At 39.4% G+C, this 19,930-nt stretch overlaps 1 protein-coding gene across 7 annotated transcripts in view; it reads left to right on the plus strand.

Moving 5' to 3' along the window:
* LOC143027757 (RNA-binding protein 5-like) overlaps positions 1-19,930 on the plus strand; it is an 87,798-nt gene that overhangs the window by 14,283 nt on the left and 53,585 nt on the right. For all 7 annotated transcript variants that reach the window (XM_076189281.1, XM_076189278.1, XM_076189277.1 and 4 more), the window contains one exon: positions 8,354-8,399. In XM_076189281.1, coding sequence (XP_076045396.1) covers positions 8,394-8,399 — 6 coding nt within the window. In that variant the 5' untranslated portion in view covers positions 8,354-8,393. The remainder of the gene's footprint in view (positions 1-8,353; positions 8,400-19,930) is intronic.

Consider the following 19,930-nt stretch of genomic DNA (forward strand, 5'->3'; position numbering starts at 1 on the left):
TTTCTGTTTTTGTTATTGACAAAATGTTCTTTATGAATTAAGAAAATGCCCTGCAAATATAATAATATATCATGATAGCATTTTATGCCTGAAGAATTTCCATTAAATCCAGGATAGAAAGAGGGAATGTAAGCCATTCAATTTTATATTCCACCCAGTTTGATTGAGTATATAACATGAGCACTGCTTGTAACATTTGTATTTAGTATGCATATGCATGTTAATTGCCAAATGCCAGAAAGAGCCACTCCAATGAAGAGACCATGTTGTATGAAAACTATATGGCATTGTTTAGCAAACTATGGTCTCCACAAGACAGACATTGCTTAACAAGCTATGGTCTCGATATATATTGAAGTGATTGGGAGGAAACTGAAGTTAACTTTGCATGCATTTTTGAGTTTATGTGGGTGTAACATGTCTTGTAGGGATGTGATTGGTAATCTTGGAACACTTTCATTGTGTGTGTGTGTGTGTGTGTGTTTTTTTTTTTTACCTAGTTGTATTTTGCGGGAGGAGAGCTATGCTTGTAGTGACCTGCAGTTGTATCTTTCTGCATCCAGTTCTTTCTTAAAATCATGTATAGTTTTAGCACTCGGTTTCCTCTTTCAGTTTGTTCCATGTCTCTATTACTCTATGTGAAAAGCTTGCCTTTTTTTTCCCCAGATCTCTTCTGTAACTGTCTCAAGTTTCTTCTCGTGTCCTCTTGTATTTCTTCTGTCCCATGTGTATGTGTGTGGTGTGTGGGTGTTTATCTAGTTGTATTTCATGGGATGAGAGCTATACTCTTAATGACCCATTTTCGTATCTCTCCACATCCAGTTTGTTCTTAAAATCTTGTATAGTTTTGGCACTCGCTGTTTCCATGTTTAGTTTGTTCCAGACATCAATCACTCTGTGGGAAGCTATTCTTTTTCAAATCTCTTCTGTAATTGTCCTTCTTAAGCTTCTCATGTCCTCTTGTTTCTCTTCTGTCTCATTTTGATAAGTTGTCTATCAAGAATCTCCATCCCTTTCATAATTCTGTAAATGGTCAGCGAATCACCTTTCTCTTCTCTGTTCTAGTGTTGATGGATGTTATGTAAAATTTGAGAGTGTAGGTGCTATTTTTGTCGCTGCTCTTTGAATTCTTTCTGATTTCCTTTTTTTTCTTTCTAGGTACCCATGGTGTCGCAGTATACACCAATTTAGTTCTTGTCAGTGTGTGTGTGCTTTTTACATTTACCTGCCTAGTTGTATCTTATGGGAAGGAGAGCTATGCTCGTGGTGTCTCGTCTTTATATCTTGCAGTGTCTAGTTTGCTTTTAAATTCGTGTATGGTTTTTGCACACATTGTTGTTTTGTCCAGTTTGTTCAGATGTCCACCGCCCTGTGTTTTTTTAGGTCTCTTCTATAACTATCCTTTTTGAGTTCCTTTCCATGTCCTCTTGTGTTGCTCGTCCCAATTTTAAGTCCTCTCTTACTCTTTTATTTCTTTTAGAATTATTACTATTTCTTTTTCTGCTTTATCTCTCATGTACCTCATCAGATCATGTTTTTCCCTTAGTCCATATACCACAATACACTTTTTCCTATCTGCGGTGTCTGACCCAATTTGCTTTTTATTTGATGACTTGAATAATTGTGTCCTTTGCATTTTTCTGCATCTATTGTTGTACTATTTCTTTAACCCATACATTGCTGGGTGAATGTTGAATATACTCCCCCCTCATTGGAGCCAAAATAATTGATTTATTTTATTGCTTAAATCAACTCAAAATTATGTAAAACCAACACATCTTGCTTACTTTGATTCACCTTAGCCTAGAAGTGGAGAAACTGGGTCGATTTTGTTGAGAAATGCGTGCTAAAGTTTGGTAGAACATCTGTAGACTTTCGCTCCTCACGCGGGTTGAACGAGAAAATCGGTCATATTTTTTGGGGAAGCTTTGTTAGAATTTCAGCGAGTGAAGGAATTTGACATGATGTTTGAGATCAGTGTACAGTCGCCCATAATAGTGTGACACAGAAAATGTGTTTATAAATAGTTTTTGTGGATTTTTGGGCAAATATTTATAACTGTGGTAAATTGATTCTTTGATATCTTTTTTTTATAATTTCATGGAGGATAGGTGATTGTGGTATTTCTTATTGTTTTGGTAAATGTTTTAGTAAGCATCCAACACACCATTATTGCGTGGCCACATTTTGTATTACGCATTTGTTATGAAAATTGGCAGTACGAAATTGCCAGTTCTATATGTCTGAATACAAACTAAATAGCACCTGCCTAACTGTCAAAGTACAACTTCACCACCTCATACTTCGTTTTGTACACCAGCATCCACTAGATTATGTCCTAAAGGCTGAATTTGCTGAAAGGATAGCCAGTTTTGTCAATAAATCAAATAATTTAGGTGCCTCTTATAGCCAATGGATAGGGCTATTTGGTCATTACCACAGATTTGACCCTGGATGTAATGCCTATTTTTGGTGAATTTTTTAATTTGCGGCATACGACATATGCAGTTCATGCTCAGTCCAGAAAACAATCACAGCATTCGACATATGCCGCTGACGATGTATGGGTTAAAAGCAATTTCTTAATTTTCTGTTTTCATTCCATTTCTTAATCATTGCAAATTTTCTGCACCTAAATTTTCATAAATTCTTTCAGATATTGCCTGTATTTTGTTATTTACTTTTTTTTTTTCAGCTGTTACTATTTTCATCTTTTCATTTTCACATTTAATCTCCTTTAGATATTTTTTTTAGTCTTTTTAGCTTATTATTTAGTTCAGAATTTATTTTCTTTAGTTCACATATCTCGGTGTTAGCCTCAAAATGTCCTTTTGTTAGATTAGCAATCTTTCTTTAGTTCTATGAATTCTTTCTCCTGCAATTTACTATTAATACTCTCCTCCCTTTGCATGTCTAAGATATGACTCAAATTTCTTCTTTCGTATTTACCAAACCAGAAACAATGTCTTTGTTATATAGTCGAAGTATTGTAGGTGTCTCAAGGCCTCTGTCTACATTTAATTTTGGCATAGTGCCTCCAGTGGGCTCTGTGTTTGAGTGTATGTTTGGTTCGAAATCATAGTTTTCATTTTATTTAATTTTCACTCATGAGATTGATTTAACACTGCAGGTTCACAAGTGTTCCCCCTCCCATTCAATACAAACCAGACATCTTGTTTTCCTTACATTATTGAGAATTTTCATCTTATTTGGCAGCCTTCAGAGCTCTAGTTTAGAGGTGTGTGTGTAATCAAAGTAACCAATTCTCTAAGTACAGCTCGGTAATCCAATTTTAAATCTATGATTTCTTCCATTAAGTCATTTACTTCGCGATTTCTTAATGCATTACTATATCTAATATCTCTATCTATATCTAAGCTTTTACCTATTTCACCTTGGTTTCTTTTAAACCCTGAAAAACTTTTCCCACCTTTGGTTTTTCCTTGGTGTATCTATCAAACAATATTTTTTGGGGATGACACCTCTCAGACTTTCTACTATACTTACATCTAGTCCTCGCTTTGTTGGTTCATTTGTTATTCTTCTTTCTCTTTCTCCATTATGCCAAAACTATACCTATTTCAAGAACTGGATTACTTTAACCGGCCACTCGAGTGTGTGTGTGTGTGTGTGTATATTTACCTAGTTGTATCTTGCGGGAGAAGAGCTATGCTTGTAGAGACCCGCAGTTGTATCTTTCCGTATCCAGTTCTTTCTTAAAGTCATGTATAGTTGTAGCACTCACTGTTTTCTCTTTCAATTTTACTCCATGTATCTATCACTCTCTGTGGAAAGCTATTCTTTTTCAGATCTCTTCTGTAACTCCTTCTTAAGTTAACTCTTGTGTCCCCTTGTATTTCTTCTGTCCCATTTAAGTAGATCATCCCTGTCAAGGATTTACATCCCTTTCATAATTCTATAGATGGTTATCAAGTCGCCTTTCTCATCTTTGCTCCAGAGTTGATAAGTTTAGTTTGTCCAATCTTTGTTCGTATGTCAAAATGCTAAGTGTTGGTGCTATCTTTGTTAGTGCTATTTGAATTCTTTCTAGTTTTTTTTTTTGTGTGTGTGTGTATACTGGGTGTCCATAGCGACACTGCATTTTGGTTTTATCAGTGTAACTAGTATTTTCTTTACCATTTCCTCATCCATGAAGTCAAAGGCCACTTACATTGATCTTATTAAGTTGTAGGTTTCTCCAACTATTTTGTTTACATGTTTGTCTGGTGTTATGTCATTTGAAATGATTACTCCTAGGTCTCTTTCCAAGTTTACTTTTGTAACTTCATTTGTTTCAATTTTGTATTGACCGGATATTCTATTTTTGCTTTTTCCAAATTCCATTATACATTTTTTAATGTTGAAATTCACTTTGTCCTTTTTACTCCAAGTCCAGACTTTGTCCAGATCTCCCTGAAAAGATTTGCAATCTTTTTCGTTACTCTCTTCATTAGTTTCACATCATCTGCAAAGAAGTTTGTATAGCATTCATTTCCTTCATCCATGTCATTTATATAAATACCAAACATTATTGGAGCCAACACAGAGCCTTGGGGTACTCCACTTATCATGTTTACCCATTTTGAGTTCTTTTCTCTAAGTATCACTCATTTTTCTTCCTTCCAAGAAGTTTTTCATCCATTCTAATAATTTTCCTTGTATTCCACCTATTATTTCAATTTTTCTTAGTAGTTTTTTGTGTGGTACTTTGTCAAAAGCCTTTTGTAGGTCCAGGAAGGCACAAACTGCCAAGCCATCTCTTTCTTGTACTATGTCTAGTAATCTTGAGTTAAAGCATATTAAGTTGGTATGTGTGCGTGTGTGTGTACATTTGTTGATAGGTCATGGAGTAATAGCAATAAGTGTTCTATCATGTGATACAACTGCAATTTGATCTTGCATGGTCCAGTTGTTTGGATTGGCTTTGAACTCTTGTATTTTAAATAATGGCAGACTTTTTCATCTGAAGTCTAATTTAGATAATCTTTTTACATTTACATATCCATTTTATATTTGGGCCCCATAGGCTTACCAATTACAGCTGGGTTTAGTAATATATATATATATATATTTATATATATATATAAATATATATATATATATATATATATATATATATATATATATATATATATATATATATTTTTTTTTTTTTTCTTAGCCTAATGCATTTTACACTGTAATCATATACCATTTGTACTTTTTCCTCTAGCATTGGTTGTTCCAGGATCTTTATTGTTGTAGTCCAAGATAAGCATTACTTGACAACACAGTATGTCTTCCATGGTTTGTTGGCCAATACAGGTGGCTGTATGTTTCAGATTAGGTCTTGCTTATTAAGTAATTAGTATCATGTTTTGTTTGTTATTTGGTAATATTCTTCAACTTCATCTTCCACTTAATGCATAATTCTTGTTTACATACAAGTGAGACCTAGTTCAAGATGTTGCAATGGCATGAGAAATTTGAAAGTGTGGAGGAGAATGGGAATGAGATGGGAGTTGAGGTGGTAGTTGAGGTGGTTTGGGCATTTAGGAAAAACTGTGGAAAGGCTTTCAAAAGAGGGTGTGGAAAGCAGAATTGTGAACGAGAATGCCAAGAACAGGATAAATGGGATGAAGGGGGCATTGGGTGCACATGGAATGTCTTTTCAGTAGGGAAGTGAAGGCATAACAGAAATGAATGAATGGATGAAAGATAAATATGTTCAGTATGGATGTTTTAATCAGTTTCATAAGTTACTTTAAGTGCATTTTTTCTACTTTTTCACAAAGAGAAGTAATATAAGGTGATAGCTCCCCTTCTCTGCCCACAGGCTAGTGGCATAGAAAAACAGCCCCACCCTAACACAACACTGACTAGTGTTTTATTCCAGAAGAGGGTCTGATGATTGATGCCAGCCGCTGGGGAACTAAAGGTTTCTAGGCAGTGAAAATCAAAGCAACAGTTATTCAATTCTCTTTTGTGATCCTTGCATAGTTGGCAAAAAGCTTAGATTAGCCTTGTCCCTTCCATTATGTTCTTAGGTCAAGAATATTATGTGCCAGTACCTATTAGTGTGTTTGTGCGTGTGCATGTATGAGGGAGAGAGGTTCATATTGGATATAGATCAATGTGCTGGAGTTATGATAGACAGCTAATACTCTCCAGATAGGAGCTCCTTGGCTTGTTCAGCCTAATCTATGTTGTGAATTCACACACAATCATAAAAACTCCTAGCTCAAGGGAACAGCTGCCAAGCTAACCTACTTATTTTTGTAATATGTTCCCCAAGGAATAATCCAAAAATGGTCTTATAGAGCTATTGCCCATCTCCATGTATTTTTGGCACTGAAATTTATTTTCCATTTTTGGTTCCTGTGAGTATAGTGCCTAGATCTTTATGCAACAGCCTACTGTCCTTGTTTTTCATTTTTATGATCTTTTCATCATGTGCAAACATGTTGGTATAACTTGTACTTTCCATCATGTTGTTAACGTAGATATGTAGGTCCAAAGGTCACTCATTCTTTCTACTTCAGATAATCCTTATCTCTAGTTTTGTTGATAGGAGTCCATCTATATTAATGTAGGCTAGTTCAATTTTTTTTCATTCTTTTCCTTTCTTTCACATCTGGATCTTCATCTTCTATTTTGTCTTCTTCTATTTCTTCTTTTTTTATGCCACATTTTCTTGTTTTCTCTCATGTTGCATCCACTCTTCTTGGATTTGTCAATAGTTAGTACTATTCATGTCTTTCATACTTATTACTTTAAATTTCATTGGTCCTGTACTACTTTGTACATACCTGCCAAACCTAAATGTTCCAATTTCATCATTTGTGTATTGTTCACCTTGGATTTGGATCACATGATGGACTCATGAACAGCTATTATTCTCCTGTATGAGAGGTCAGAGGATGTGCACATGTGTGCGTGTGTGAGGTAATATAATTGTTAAAGAAATTGGTTCGACTATTCTATATTTTTAGTGGAAATAGAAATGATTTCCCCTTTTGTAGTTTATTGCACATTGATTTTGGTTTAAGCTAAACAGTATTATTTCAAGTGGGGTCTTGATCAACTATGACCCAGTTTTGTCATAAGTGTACCCTCCCCCTAATGTGAATTCATCTAGCATTAGTCAGAATAAAGTGGAATGCCATTGAAGTGAATGGGTTAATTGAAGGGCAATGCTATAATCAGGTGTAAACAAGAGAATTTAAAGGTTTTTATTTGAGACATTAACAAGTTCTCCAAGACTCGGTTATTAGTGGGACAGTTTGTTTTCAAAGGTGAAGTTGCATAGCTATGCATTTATGTACATTACCAGACTTTACCATTTGCTTATGATATTGCAGGTTTTCCTTACTTTCTGATAACACTGTTCAGCTGCTTTTTATTCATTTATTTTTACCATACATTTGTTTACTTTTTTCTCATTTGTGTAATGGTCTCGTGTAATTTTAAATTAGTTATTTTGATATATGAGAGACTATTCACATTATTTGTGGAGGATTTGGATTTTTGTATGATGGAAATTAGCTTGTTAATGTGATGATATTAAAGAAATTTAGTAAATGTTTAGTATATATTGACCCAGGCCCCAAAGTTGCATTCAAGTATTGTGAATGTGTTGCTTGTTGATTTAATTTCAGGTCATTTTGTGTCTTATGTAATTAAGCTCAGATTGTAGTTGTTTCAATAGAGATGTTTGAAAGTCCTCAGTGTTGTCTATAGAAAGTAAATTTTAGTTTATTTTTAGTTGTAACATCTTAAAAAGTAGCATTTTTATCTTATTATATTTTCTTATATTGTTATATATAGAATATTTTCTTTTCCAGTAACCTTGTTTATTTATATTAGTATTAGAAAATTAAGGAGGCATCCATGGCACAAGTAGCAGCAAATTGCCAACACTATGGCCACTGCTTGCCACTATTTGGCTGTGATATATTTATTTTTTATCTTGTTTATTTTTTATTTATTTCTTTATTCTTTTTTGCTTTATAGAATTTATAGAAGTTTGATGGGAATTTTAATTACATTCAATAAGTAAGGATAACTATGCTAAAGGTTTTGATGCTGCTTAACTGCAATGTGTTGCTTATAGTGTATAGGCTAATAACAAAACAAACCAATTGTTGTAATAACTAATAGTTCAAGCCTATTTGATTTGATTATGGCAGTGTTCTTTGTGTGTGGTGTTATATTATTTTGCCTTGGCACTAGTCTGGACTGCTTCTGCACTTGCCAGCATCAGTTAATGTTGCTTTATGCTATCTGTGAGTTTGGTAATATTTACTTGTTTATTTGTCTGTCTTTGGTGAAAGATTATTAAAGATGTCATAGTGATATTTATTTCCACTTACAGGTGCAGGGGCTACATTGAAGGAGGTCTTCCTCTAAACATAATGGAGGTGAGTTAGGATGGGAAATTTTTGTATGTAAAAGCCCCTGTAAGATGTTTAGGCAAAGCATAGTTTTTGTCCCAACATGTGGGAGAGATGTTGGAATTAATGTTTGAGAGAATATAGACATTATGGGGATGTGTGAAACCAGATTAGACGGAGAGGGTATGAAGAAAATACACTTTTAACTTGTTTATAAAGGAATGAAAAATGAAAGAAAATATGGAGTAGCATTTATCCTTCAACCAAACTTTGCAGAAAGAATTGGAAAGATAGATCATGTTAATGAGACAATATTGGGCACGACACTTAGGTAAAGTACAAGTAAAGTCTCCTTAATAACAAGATACACTGCATCAAGGAAGGCCCCAAGACAAAAAAGAATTATTTTGTCAGAAATCACAAAATATCTTGGACAAAATTGAGGATATAGAAGAGATAGTACTGGTGGACTTGAATGCTTATGTTGGAAGTAAAAGAAAAGATATTGAAAATGTGATGGGTGCTTTTGGGATTGGTGAAGTGAATGGTGATGGTGAAAATTTGATAAGACTTCTGCATTAGAAACAGTCTGGATGTTATGAACACATTTTTTAAGCATAGAAATACCACAAATGGAGCTGGTACAAGTGGAATTCTAAAAGAGATTGTAGAGCAGTCCATGATAGATCTGATTTTGACTAAGAACAGAAAGATCTTTGGAAAAGTATTTTCAGTATCACTAGATTCTGACATTTGCTTGGTATTAGCCAAACTGAAGATGAAAAAAGTTAGTTATTGAAAAAGCTTATAAGAGAGAATAAAAAATCGATAGGCTGAAAGAACATGAAGTGGATAGACAATACAGAGAGGGTTTCTGAAGCTAGACCAGGAGAACACCAAGAAACAAAAGATATTGTGAAAATGTGGGAGAATATGAAAGAAAATTATTCAAATTGCTAAAGAGGTGATAGAAACAAAGAAAGTCAGTTGAGCAAAGAAAAAGAAAATTGGTGGACAGAAATTGAAGAGTGTTGCTTTTAGAAAGTGGATGAAGAGAACCCTGAAAGCAGAACAGAATATGAAGCAGCAAGAAATGAAGTTGAGAGAGTAAAAACAAGAGCTAAGAGATATGTGGGATAGGTTAGGAAACAAACTGGAAAATGATCAACGGGGCACAAAGAAATTTTACAAAAGAAAAGATGAAAGTGGTGTGCATACAATTAAAAATGAAGAAGGGGAGCTACTTAAAGAGGAAGGTGAAGTGGATGAAAGATGGAAACAATACTTCTCACAGCTTTAAATCGAGTAGAAGTGGAGAGACCAACATACGAAGTTATTCGAAGAATAGAACAAAATAGCATGATAAATGACATTAATGATGCTATTAACCTTCTTGAATATGAAGATGCTTATGCATAAGTCATGAGTGAGATATACAAGAATGCCAGTATAGACTTCCTGATTATATTTGATGTAGCTTGTTGACCCCCATATTCTGTGAATAGGCTTGATATTGTTTTCTCTGACATACTAATTCAGGTTGAAAGAATGTGGAAGGTTTTGCAGATATACAGGATAGGAGGGAAGCTTTTAGGATCTGTCAAGAGCTTTTATGAGAGTAGTAGAGCATGTGTCAGGATTAGAAATGGAGAGAGTGAGTGGTTTGAGGTAAAGGTGGGACTTCATCAGGGATGTGTTATGTCACCCTGGCTGTTCAGTTTATACATGGATGGGGTGGTGCGAGAGGTAAATGCAATGATAGTGGGTCAGTGATTGGAGATGGTTATAGAAAAAGGAGAAAAGTGGGAGATAAGCCAGCTGTCGTTTGCGGACGGCACTGGGCTTGTAGCAGGATCAGAGGAAGGATTGAAGAAGTTTGTGACAGAGTTTGGGAAAGGGTGTATTTACCGAGTTGTATTTTATGGGAAGGGGAGCTACGCTTGTGGTGTCCCGCTGTGGTATCTTGCAGTGTCTAGTTTGCTCTTAAATTCATGAATGGTTTTTGCACACACTATTTTTTCGTCCAGTTTGTTCCAAGTGTCCACCACTGTGGAAAACTGTTCTTCAGATCTCTTCCATAACTATGTTTTTTTTATTTTCTTTCCATGTCCTCTTGTCTTTCTCTTGTCCCAGTTTAACAAGTCCTCTCTATTAAGTATTTCTGTGCCCATCATGATTCTATAGGTGGTCAGTAGGTTGCCTCTCCTCTTTGCTCCAGAGTCTGTAACACCAATTTAGCCAGTCTCTCCTCATATGACAAGTTTGAAAGTGCAGGAGCCATTTCTGTGGTTGCTCTCTGGATTCTTTCTACATACATATACCAAAGGCTTATTCCCCCTTTCAAGTGAGGTAGCCAAAAAGCAGAAGGCATAAAAACCATTCCCACCCATTCCATCCCTAATACACCCCACTCCCCTCCACCATGTACCCTCCCACTTATCTTGGGCACCTCCTGGATGATGGGTCATCCCTGCATCTTGGCCACTTCCCTGGGTCAGAGGCAGTGTCACAAGACAGCACATCCACAGCAAGGCTGCTCCATCAAATTGGCGACCCCCCTCTGTCCCCCTCATGCAGAAAAGAAGACAGGGAGAAATACCTTTGGGTTGCGTCAAATTTTTCTCACACATATTACCTCACCCCCCATCCCCCCACCCATTCCACCTTATGCATCACATCATCATCCATATACAACCATTCTCTATTCACCTGTCTTCTGTCCTCTCCCTTCCTTCCTCAACAGACATTCCCCTCTTCCCCAAAGCCCCTTTCACCCCATCCATCCTTCTCATCCTAGGACGCCCCCTCATGTTCACTCCCTCCATATCTGCCTTCCATACCTCTTTTACTAATCTTTCACTCATTCTTTCCATGTGTCATAATAATAATAATAATAATAATATATATATATATATAATATATATATATATATATATATAATATATATATAACGTAGAAACCACTGTTGGAGTAGAAAAGACTGGAAACGGGGAATCTATTAAACCCGCAGACATGGTTTGGTTTAGATACGTAGATGACATTTTCACTCTTTGGGATGAAAATTGGGGCTCATTCGATAACTTCTTTGCTAATTTAAATTCCTTAGCCTCCAACATTAAGTTTAAAGTTGAATGGGAAGAACAAGGTAAGCTACCCTTTTTAGATGTTCTTATTGTTCGTGACGGAGACAAGCTTGCTTTTACCGTCTATAGAAAAGAAACCCATTCTGGTAGTTATCTTCATTTTTTCAGCAGTCACCCAGACAAAGTAAAAAGTAGCGTCGCTTCAGGATTATTCCTTCGAGCTCTTAGAATTTGCAGCCCCCAGTTTCTTGAAGGAGAATTTAACATTATAAAATCTCAACTTAGTAATTTAGCTTACCCGGATTGGTTCTTGGTCAAAGCCCTCAGCTGAGCGAGATCCAATTTTTTCAACACCACCCCCACTTCCTCTAATTTTTCATTGGGTAAGAGCTCTTTAATCGTTCCCTTTTCTGAATCATTCATTCCCTCGACGAAGTTTCTTCCCAAAGACAAATTAAATTTGATTAATTATTACCCTAACACCATTAATAAAAAGGTGGTAAATGTCCATCAAAGGTTAAAAGAAGAACAGAGCCAAGGGGTTTATTCGATTCCGTGTAAAGGTTGTGACTTAGTTTACATCGGACAGACGGGAAGGGATTTGAATACCAGGATGATTGAACATAAACGTTCCATTAAATATGCACAAGATAGCTCAGCTGTGTTCCAACATGTTAAGCAATTTAAACATTGTTTAGATTGGGACAGAGCTGAGCTTATTTATAAATCCAGATGTGAGTTCAGGAGGAAAATGGTAGAATCTACGATCATTGAATTTCAGCCCAACATGAATATTTCAAAGGGGCAATGGTCCCCGGACATAATGTCCGGACTCTTCATCTCCAACCTAGTGAAAGCTCATTTGCCTCCTGACCTCACATATGGAGTGAGAAGAGGGTAGAGATATCTTCCCATGTTCCCCTTTCTTTTGTTAAGGGTGCTACTTAAACAGTACGCCCTCTCTCTTATTTGTATCTACTGAAGAGGATTGCAGTTTGCAATCGAAATATATAGATTCCCCGTTTCTAGTCTTTTCTACTCCAACAGTGGTTTCTACGTTATTGACAAATGTGTGATTACATTTTTCACCTGTAATGTATATATATATATACTGTGTGTATATATATATATATATATATATATATATATATATATATATATATATATATCACACACAAATACTCTCTTCCTCCAAAACCACCAAATACCAGCTTCTGGAAACATGTTCATAATTATATCACTGCTCCATTGACACACCAAAAGATAACGCATTGCTGCATGCCAGACCCCTGATATCCATCCCTCTGAATCCTCTCTCCCACAAAAGGACAGAGTTCACCTGGCCATTTTGCAGTGTGGCCACCACCCAGCCCTTCTAAGCTACCAGAAGAAACTGGATGACTGCATTGTGGACAACTGCCCAGGATGTAACACTTCACCCCATATTATTCAACACAATGGAAGACTGCATTATACACAATCATGCATGCCAACAATATACATACATGCATATACCAAGGCTTTTTCCCCCTTACAAAGGAGGTAGCCAAAAAGGAAAAGGCATAACATCACTCCCACCCATTCCATCCCTGAATACACTCCACACCCCTCCACCCTCCCTCTCATCTTAGCACCTCCCGGATGATGGGTCATCCCTGCACCTTGTCCACTGCCCTGGGTCAGAAGCAGTGTTGCAAGACACAGCACATCCACAGCAAAGCCGCTTCATTAAATAGGCGACTCCACCCTCTCCATCCCCCCATGCATAAAGGAGAAGACGGGGAGAAATCCCTTCGGGCTGCGTCAAAAATTTGTTCACACATACTCCCTCACCGCCCATTCCACCTCATGCATCACAACATCATCCATATATAACCATTCTCCAATTCACCTGTCTTCTGTCCTCTCCCGTCCTTCCTCAACAGACATTCCCCTCTTCCCCAAAGCCCCCTTCACCCCATCCATCCACCTCATCCTAGGACGTCCCTTCATGTTCACTCCCCCCACATCTGCCTTCCATATCTCTTTTACTAGTCTTTCTTCACTCATTCTTTCCATGTATCCAAACCATGCTAATACTCTTTCATCAACCCTATCTCTCAATCCTCTTTCCACCCCTGTTCTCCTCACCACCTCATTTCTCACTCTATCCAGCCTAGTAACCCCCATCATACTTCTCAGATGCCTCATCTCAAACACATTCAAACTCCTTCTCTCTTCCTCTCTTATGTTCCATGTTTCTGCCCCATACAGTGCTGTTGGCACAATCACTCCTTCATATAGTCTCCTCTTAGCATCCATTCCCAAATGTCTATTCCTCATTACACTTTTTAATCCACCAAGGCATTTACTTGCTTCTCTCAATCTACATTCTACCTCCACCTTCACTCCACCTTTTCCTGTCACATTTGCACCCAAGTATCTAAAACTATCCACTTCCTCCAGTCGCTCTCCCTTAATGCTCACTTCCAGTCTACTGCCACTTTCACCCCTTGTACATCTCATCACCTTACTTATGCCCACATTTATCTTCAGCTTTCTTCTATCACACACACTCCCAAACTCTGTCACCAACTTCCTCAATCCATCCTCCGATCCTGCCACAAGCGCAGTGTCGTCCGCAAGCAACAGCTGGCTCACCTCCCACTTTTCTCCATTTTCTTTAACCATCTCCAATCTCTTGCCCACTACCCTTGCATTTACCTCTCGCACCACCCTATCCTTGTATAAGTTGAACAGCCAGGGCGACATAACACATTCTTGACAAAGTCCCACCACCAACAACAACATACACCACTCTATAAAGGATTTGTGGGAAAACCCCATTCTGGCTATAGCATTCTTTTGGGGGGAGATGGGACTGCTCGGACAGACAGTCTAGGGAACGACAACAATAACATTAGTGTGGAAGAAGAGGAACTTTATGAAGACCGTATCTGGTGAAATTTTGTGAGGCACCACAACTGACAGGGCATTGGCCCTATCTGGTGTATGGTGAGAAAAGTTGGACGTGGTCACCGCTTCCAGTGTCGCCGCAGCTGCCAATGATGCCCAGCCCCACTGACACCATGCACAACCTCTTCCCAACACCGGACATCACGATCGATGCAGATCGACGTCACTACTTCAGGGAAACCACCGCCTCTGCCAGCGCCGCCTCAAGGGGTTCCCGCTTCCACTGACGTCACGCACGACTGACTCCCTGCTTGCACATCAGGATTCCACGTTTTGCAGGGGAAGGAGGGTATTGTGGTGAAGAGAGTCCCCCACATGTGCGTCTACATGACATTTTGGCTTGTAGTATCGTCGCTGCAGAAATGGGATGGAAAAGGAATGTATGTGGTGTAGAAACTGTTGTAGACAAAGTTGGTCCCAACACTTCGTCGAACTGGAATTGCCAACCCTAGAACAAAGAAGAGAACGAGGGGACCTACTAACCATTACAGAATTATGAAAGGAAAAGAATGCCTTGATAGGGAGGACTTATTAAAGCAGGACAGAGGAAAAACAAGATGATGATGATGATATGGTTTAACGTCACACACTCCCCCCTATCGGGAGGCTAGGACGGTGCCCCTCACAGAGGGCTTTGTAGCATGGAATTTAATGAACCATGCCCTTGGTTCAACTTCGCTGGTGGCAGGATTCGAACCGTCCTCACCTCGGCCTTCGCCGCAAGTAACGACGCCTTAACCCGCTCAGCCAGATGCAATGAAACTCAAAAAGGATAACTACAGAAGAGACCTGAAAAAGAACAGCTTCCCACACAGAATGATAGATATATGGAATAGATTGGATGAAGAAATAGTGCGTGCAAACACAATACAAGAATTTAAGAACAAACTTGATCTTGCGAGATACAAAAATGGGTCACCACAAGCATAGATCCCCTTCCTGTATGATACATACATATACCAAGGCTTTTTCCCTCTTACAAGGGAGGTAGCCAAAAAGAAAAAGGCATAAAATCATTCCCACCCATACAATCCTCAAATACACTCCACCCCCCTCCACCCTTTACCCTCCCTCTTATCTTAGCACCTCCCATATAATACAAGTAGGTAAATACAACCTTGGCCATGCCAAGCCATATTCCCGTGAGGCTGGGTCCTTTGCTACTTTAGCATACGCCAGCAGTATGTATAAGGAGCCAGGTTTTGGTCTCTATAGGCAGTTGTCTACAGTACTTGTAACCAGCGGTGCTTGTCCCCTGGAACACGTGGTCATCTTTGCGGTTGGGCATGCCTCGGAGCCTGACTGCCGACCCAGCCTAGGTTGACACTCGCACTAACCAGAATAAAAACCAGCAACCCACTTGAGATTCATGCACTCCCTTATCACCATAGTCCAAGTAACGTTTGCGTAATGTTACAGAACTATTCTCCATTCCTTCCTCAACAGACATTCCCCTCTTTCCCAATGCCCCTTTTACCCCATCCATCCATAACATCCTTGGTCACTCCCTCATGTTCACTTCTTCCACTTCTGCCTTCCACACTTCTTTTACGTATCTTTCTTAACTCACTTTCCATGTGTCCAAACCATCAATACTCTTAATCAACCCAATCTCCCAACTCCCTTTCCACCCTACTCTCCTCCTCACCTTGTTTCTCACTCTAGCCTAGTAACCCCTACCATACTTCTCAAGCACCTCATCTCAAACACATTCAAACTCCTTCTCTCTTCCTCTCTTATGTTACATGTTTGTGCTCTCATACAGTGCTGTTGGCACAATCACTCCCTCATGCAATCTCCTCTTAGTATCCATTCCCAAATGTCTATTTCTCATTACACTTTTTAATCCCCCAAGGAATTTACTTGCTTCCCACAATCTACATTCTACCTCCACCTCCACTCCCTTTCCTGCCACATTTGCACCTGAGTACCTAAAGCTATCCACTTCCTCCAGTCTCTCTCCCTTAATACTCGCTTCCAGTTTGTTTCCACATTCTCCACTTATACATCTCATCACCTTACTTTTACCCACATCTTCAGCTTACTTCTTTCACACACCTTCCCAAACTGTCACTAATATCCCTAATCCCTCCTCTGACCCTGCCATAAGTGCAATGACGTCGGCACACAACAACTGGCTTATCTCCAATTTTCCTCTATTTTGTTTGACCATCTCTAATCCCAACCCATTACACTTGTGTTTACCTCTCGCACCACCCTATCCATGTATAAATTGAACAGCCAAGGCCACATAATACATCCATGACAAAGTCCTACCTTTACTCTTTCCATTTCTAATCCTAACACAGGCTCTACTATTGTAAAAACTCTTGACTGCTCTATCCCATATATCTGCAATACCGCCTAGTGCCTTCCAGTCTATGCTGTCATAAGCCTTTTCCAAACCCATAAAGGTAAAAAAAAACATCCTTGCCCTTTTCTAAAGCTTTCTCACAGGTCTGCCTTACCATAAAGATCTGATCCACTTAACCCCTGCCTACTCTAAACCCACTGTTTCTCACCAATACCTCTCTTCCTCTACCAATCCTCTCAAAAACCTCCAGTAAGCTTTCCCAACTACACTCAACAAACTGATTCATTTGTAACTACTTCACTTGCACTTCTCCTCTTTTCCCTTGTAAAGTGGAACTATACAGGCATTCCTCCAATCCTCTGGCACTCGACTCTCTTTTAGCCAGTCCACCATCATTGTACCTCCCTTTTTTAGACACTGCATGACTAAAGTACATGTATTAAAGAAAATGTCTTGGTTCAATATGTCATTGTTGTTTATATCAGCACATCTATTAATGGGAACAATATGTAAGAAGGTGAAGTTTGAGTCAGTGTTGTGAACTGTGGAGGAGGTATGTCTGGCTACCCTCTGAACTTGGCAGTAAGATAAGAGTGCATGCTTGCCCCAACACATTAACACTTGCATGGACTGCATGTTGGTCAGATTTGACATTCAACGTCATTGCATTGGCAACACAAAAATCACTGACCTTGTCTTTTTCTGCACACAAAAATCACTGACCTTGTCTTTCCCTGTGATGCTGTACATCATGCAGTCATCAGAATATTACAACCCAGGAAATGCAGTTGAAAGTTGATAAAGGGAGATCTTGGGCTCAGTTGGGAGACTTAGTGCCCATCAAGGCTGCACCTCCTGATAGAGGTTGGCAGAGTTGACAGGTTTTGAAAATGGACAGCTTTGTTGTCTATCTTGCAGGGCCACCACATTCTGGTACCTGTCATTGTTTCCTGGTAGAGTTAAAGTTTGAGGGAGTCGCACAGCATTTTTCTAAGATTGGCTGAATTAGATATCCTGTACCACCCATGTTACTCCAGTTCTTCATTTTCCCAAAGCATTCTGTGGTGAGAATACAAATACATACATATACCAATGGCTTTTTTCCCCCTTACACAGGGGGGTAGCCAAAAAGAAAAAGGCATAGAAACCACTCCCACCCATTCCATCCCTTACATATTCCACTCCCCTCCAATCTCCTTCCCTCCCTCTCATCTTGGGCACCTCCTGGATCATGGGTCATCCCTGCATCCTGTCCACTACCCTGGGTCAGAAGCTGTATTGCAAGACACAACACATCCACAGCAAGGCCGCTTCATTAATTTGGCGACCCCCCCTCTCTGTCCCCTCATGCAGAAAAGGAGAAGACGGGGAGAAATCCCTTCGGGCTGCGTCAAATTATTTCTCATACATACTTCCTCAACCCCCATCCCCCCACCCACTCCCCCTCATGCATCACAGCATCATCCATACACAACCCTTCTCCATTCACCCCTATCTTCTGTCCTCTCCTGTCCTTCTTCAACAGACATTCCTCTTTTGTAATGTCCCTTTTACCCCATTCATCCATCACATCCTAGAATGCCCCCTCATATTCACTCCTTCCACCTCTACCTTCCACACCTCTTTTACTAATCTTTCTTCACTCATTCTTTCCATTTGTCCAAACCATCCTAAAACTCTTTCATCAACCCTATCTCTCAACTCCCTTTCCACCCCTGTTCTCCTCCTCATTTCTCACTATCTAGCCTAGTAACCCCTATCATACTTCTCAGACATTTCATCTCAAACACATTTAAACTCCTCTCTTCCTCTCTTTATGTTCCATGTTTCTGCCCCATACAGTGCTGTCGGCACAATCACTCCTTCATATAACCTCCTCTGAGCATCCATTCCCAGATGTCTATTTTTCATTACATTTTTTAATCCACCAAGGCATTTACTTGCTTCTCTCAATCTTCATTCTACCTCCACCCCCAGTCTTCCCTTTCCTGCCACATTCGCACCCAAGTATCTAAAACTATCCACTTCCTCTAGTCTCTCTCCCTTAATGCTCACTTCCAGCCTGCCGTCACTCTTCCCTTGTACACCTTATCACCTTATTTATGCCCACATTTATCTTCAGCTTCCTTTCACACACCTCAAACTGTGTCACTAATTTCCTCAATCCCTTCTCTGATCCTGCTACAAGCACAGTGTTGTCAGCAAACAACAACAGCCTTATTTCCCACTTTTCTCCATTTTCTTTAACCATCTCCAACCCTGACCCCACTATCCTTGCATTCACCTCTCACACTACCCCATCCATGTATTGAACAGCCAGAGTGACATAACACATCCCTGACGAAGTCCCACTTTTAGCTCAAACCATTCACTCTCTACATTTCTAATTCTAACACAAGCTCCACTACATACGTACTGGTACATATACCAAAGGTTTTTTCCCCCTTACAAGAGAGGTAGCTAAAAAGAAAAAGGCATAAAGACCATTCCCACCCATTCCAACCCTAAATAGACTCCACTCCCCTCCACCCTCTACCCTCCCTCTTATCTTGGCACCTCCTGGATGACGGGTCATCCCTGCATCGTGTCCACTGCCCTGGGTCAGAGGCAGTGTCGCAAGACACAGCACATCAACAGCAAGGCCGCTTCATTAAATCGCCGACCCCCCCTTCTCCGTCCCCTCATGCAGAAAAGGAGAAGACGGGGAGAAATCCCTTCAGGCTGCGTCAAATTTTTCTCGCACATACTACCTCACCCCCACCATCCCCCCCACCCATTCCACCTCATGCATCACATCATCAACCATATACAACCATTCTCCATTCACCCATGTCTTCTGTCCTCTCCCATCCTTCCCAACAGACATTCCCCTCTTCCCCAAAGCCCCTTTCACCCTATCCATCCATCTCATCCTAGGTCGCCCCCATCATGTTCACTCCCTCCACATCTGCCTTCCATACCTCTTTTACTAGTCTTTCTTCACTCATTCTTTCCATATGTCCAAACCATGCCAATACTTTCATCCACACCATCTTAACACACCTTATGACTCCCTCCTTGAAACATCCCCATTCCTCTTCCACTCTTAGTTCTACTCTATCCTTCACTCCCTCCCACTCCTCTCTCAGCTTCTTCTTATACTCCTTCTCCTTTTCTTTCTCTTTTAAGTACCTTCTGCCCTTTTCCTCTTTCTCCACCTATTCTCC

Source organism: Oratosquilla oratoria, chromosome 8, assembly GCF_046742065.1.
Source record: "Oratosquilla oratoria isolate Oo_2021 chromosome 8, ASM4674206v1, whole genome shotgun sequence".
Classification (NCBI taxonomy): domain Eukaryota; kingdom Metazoa; phylum Arthropoda; class Malacostraca; order Stomatopoda; family Squillidae; genus Oratosquilla; species Oratosquilla oratoria.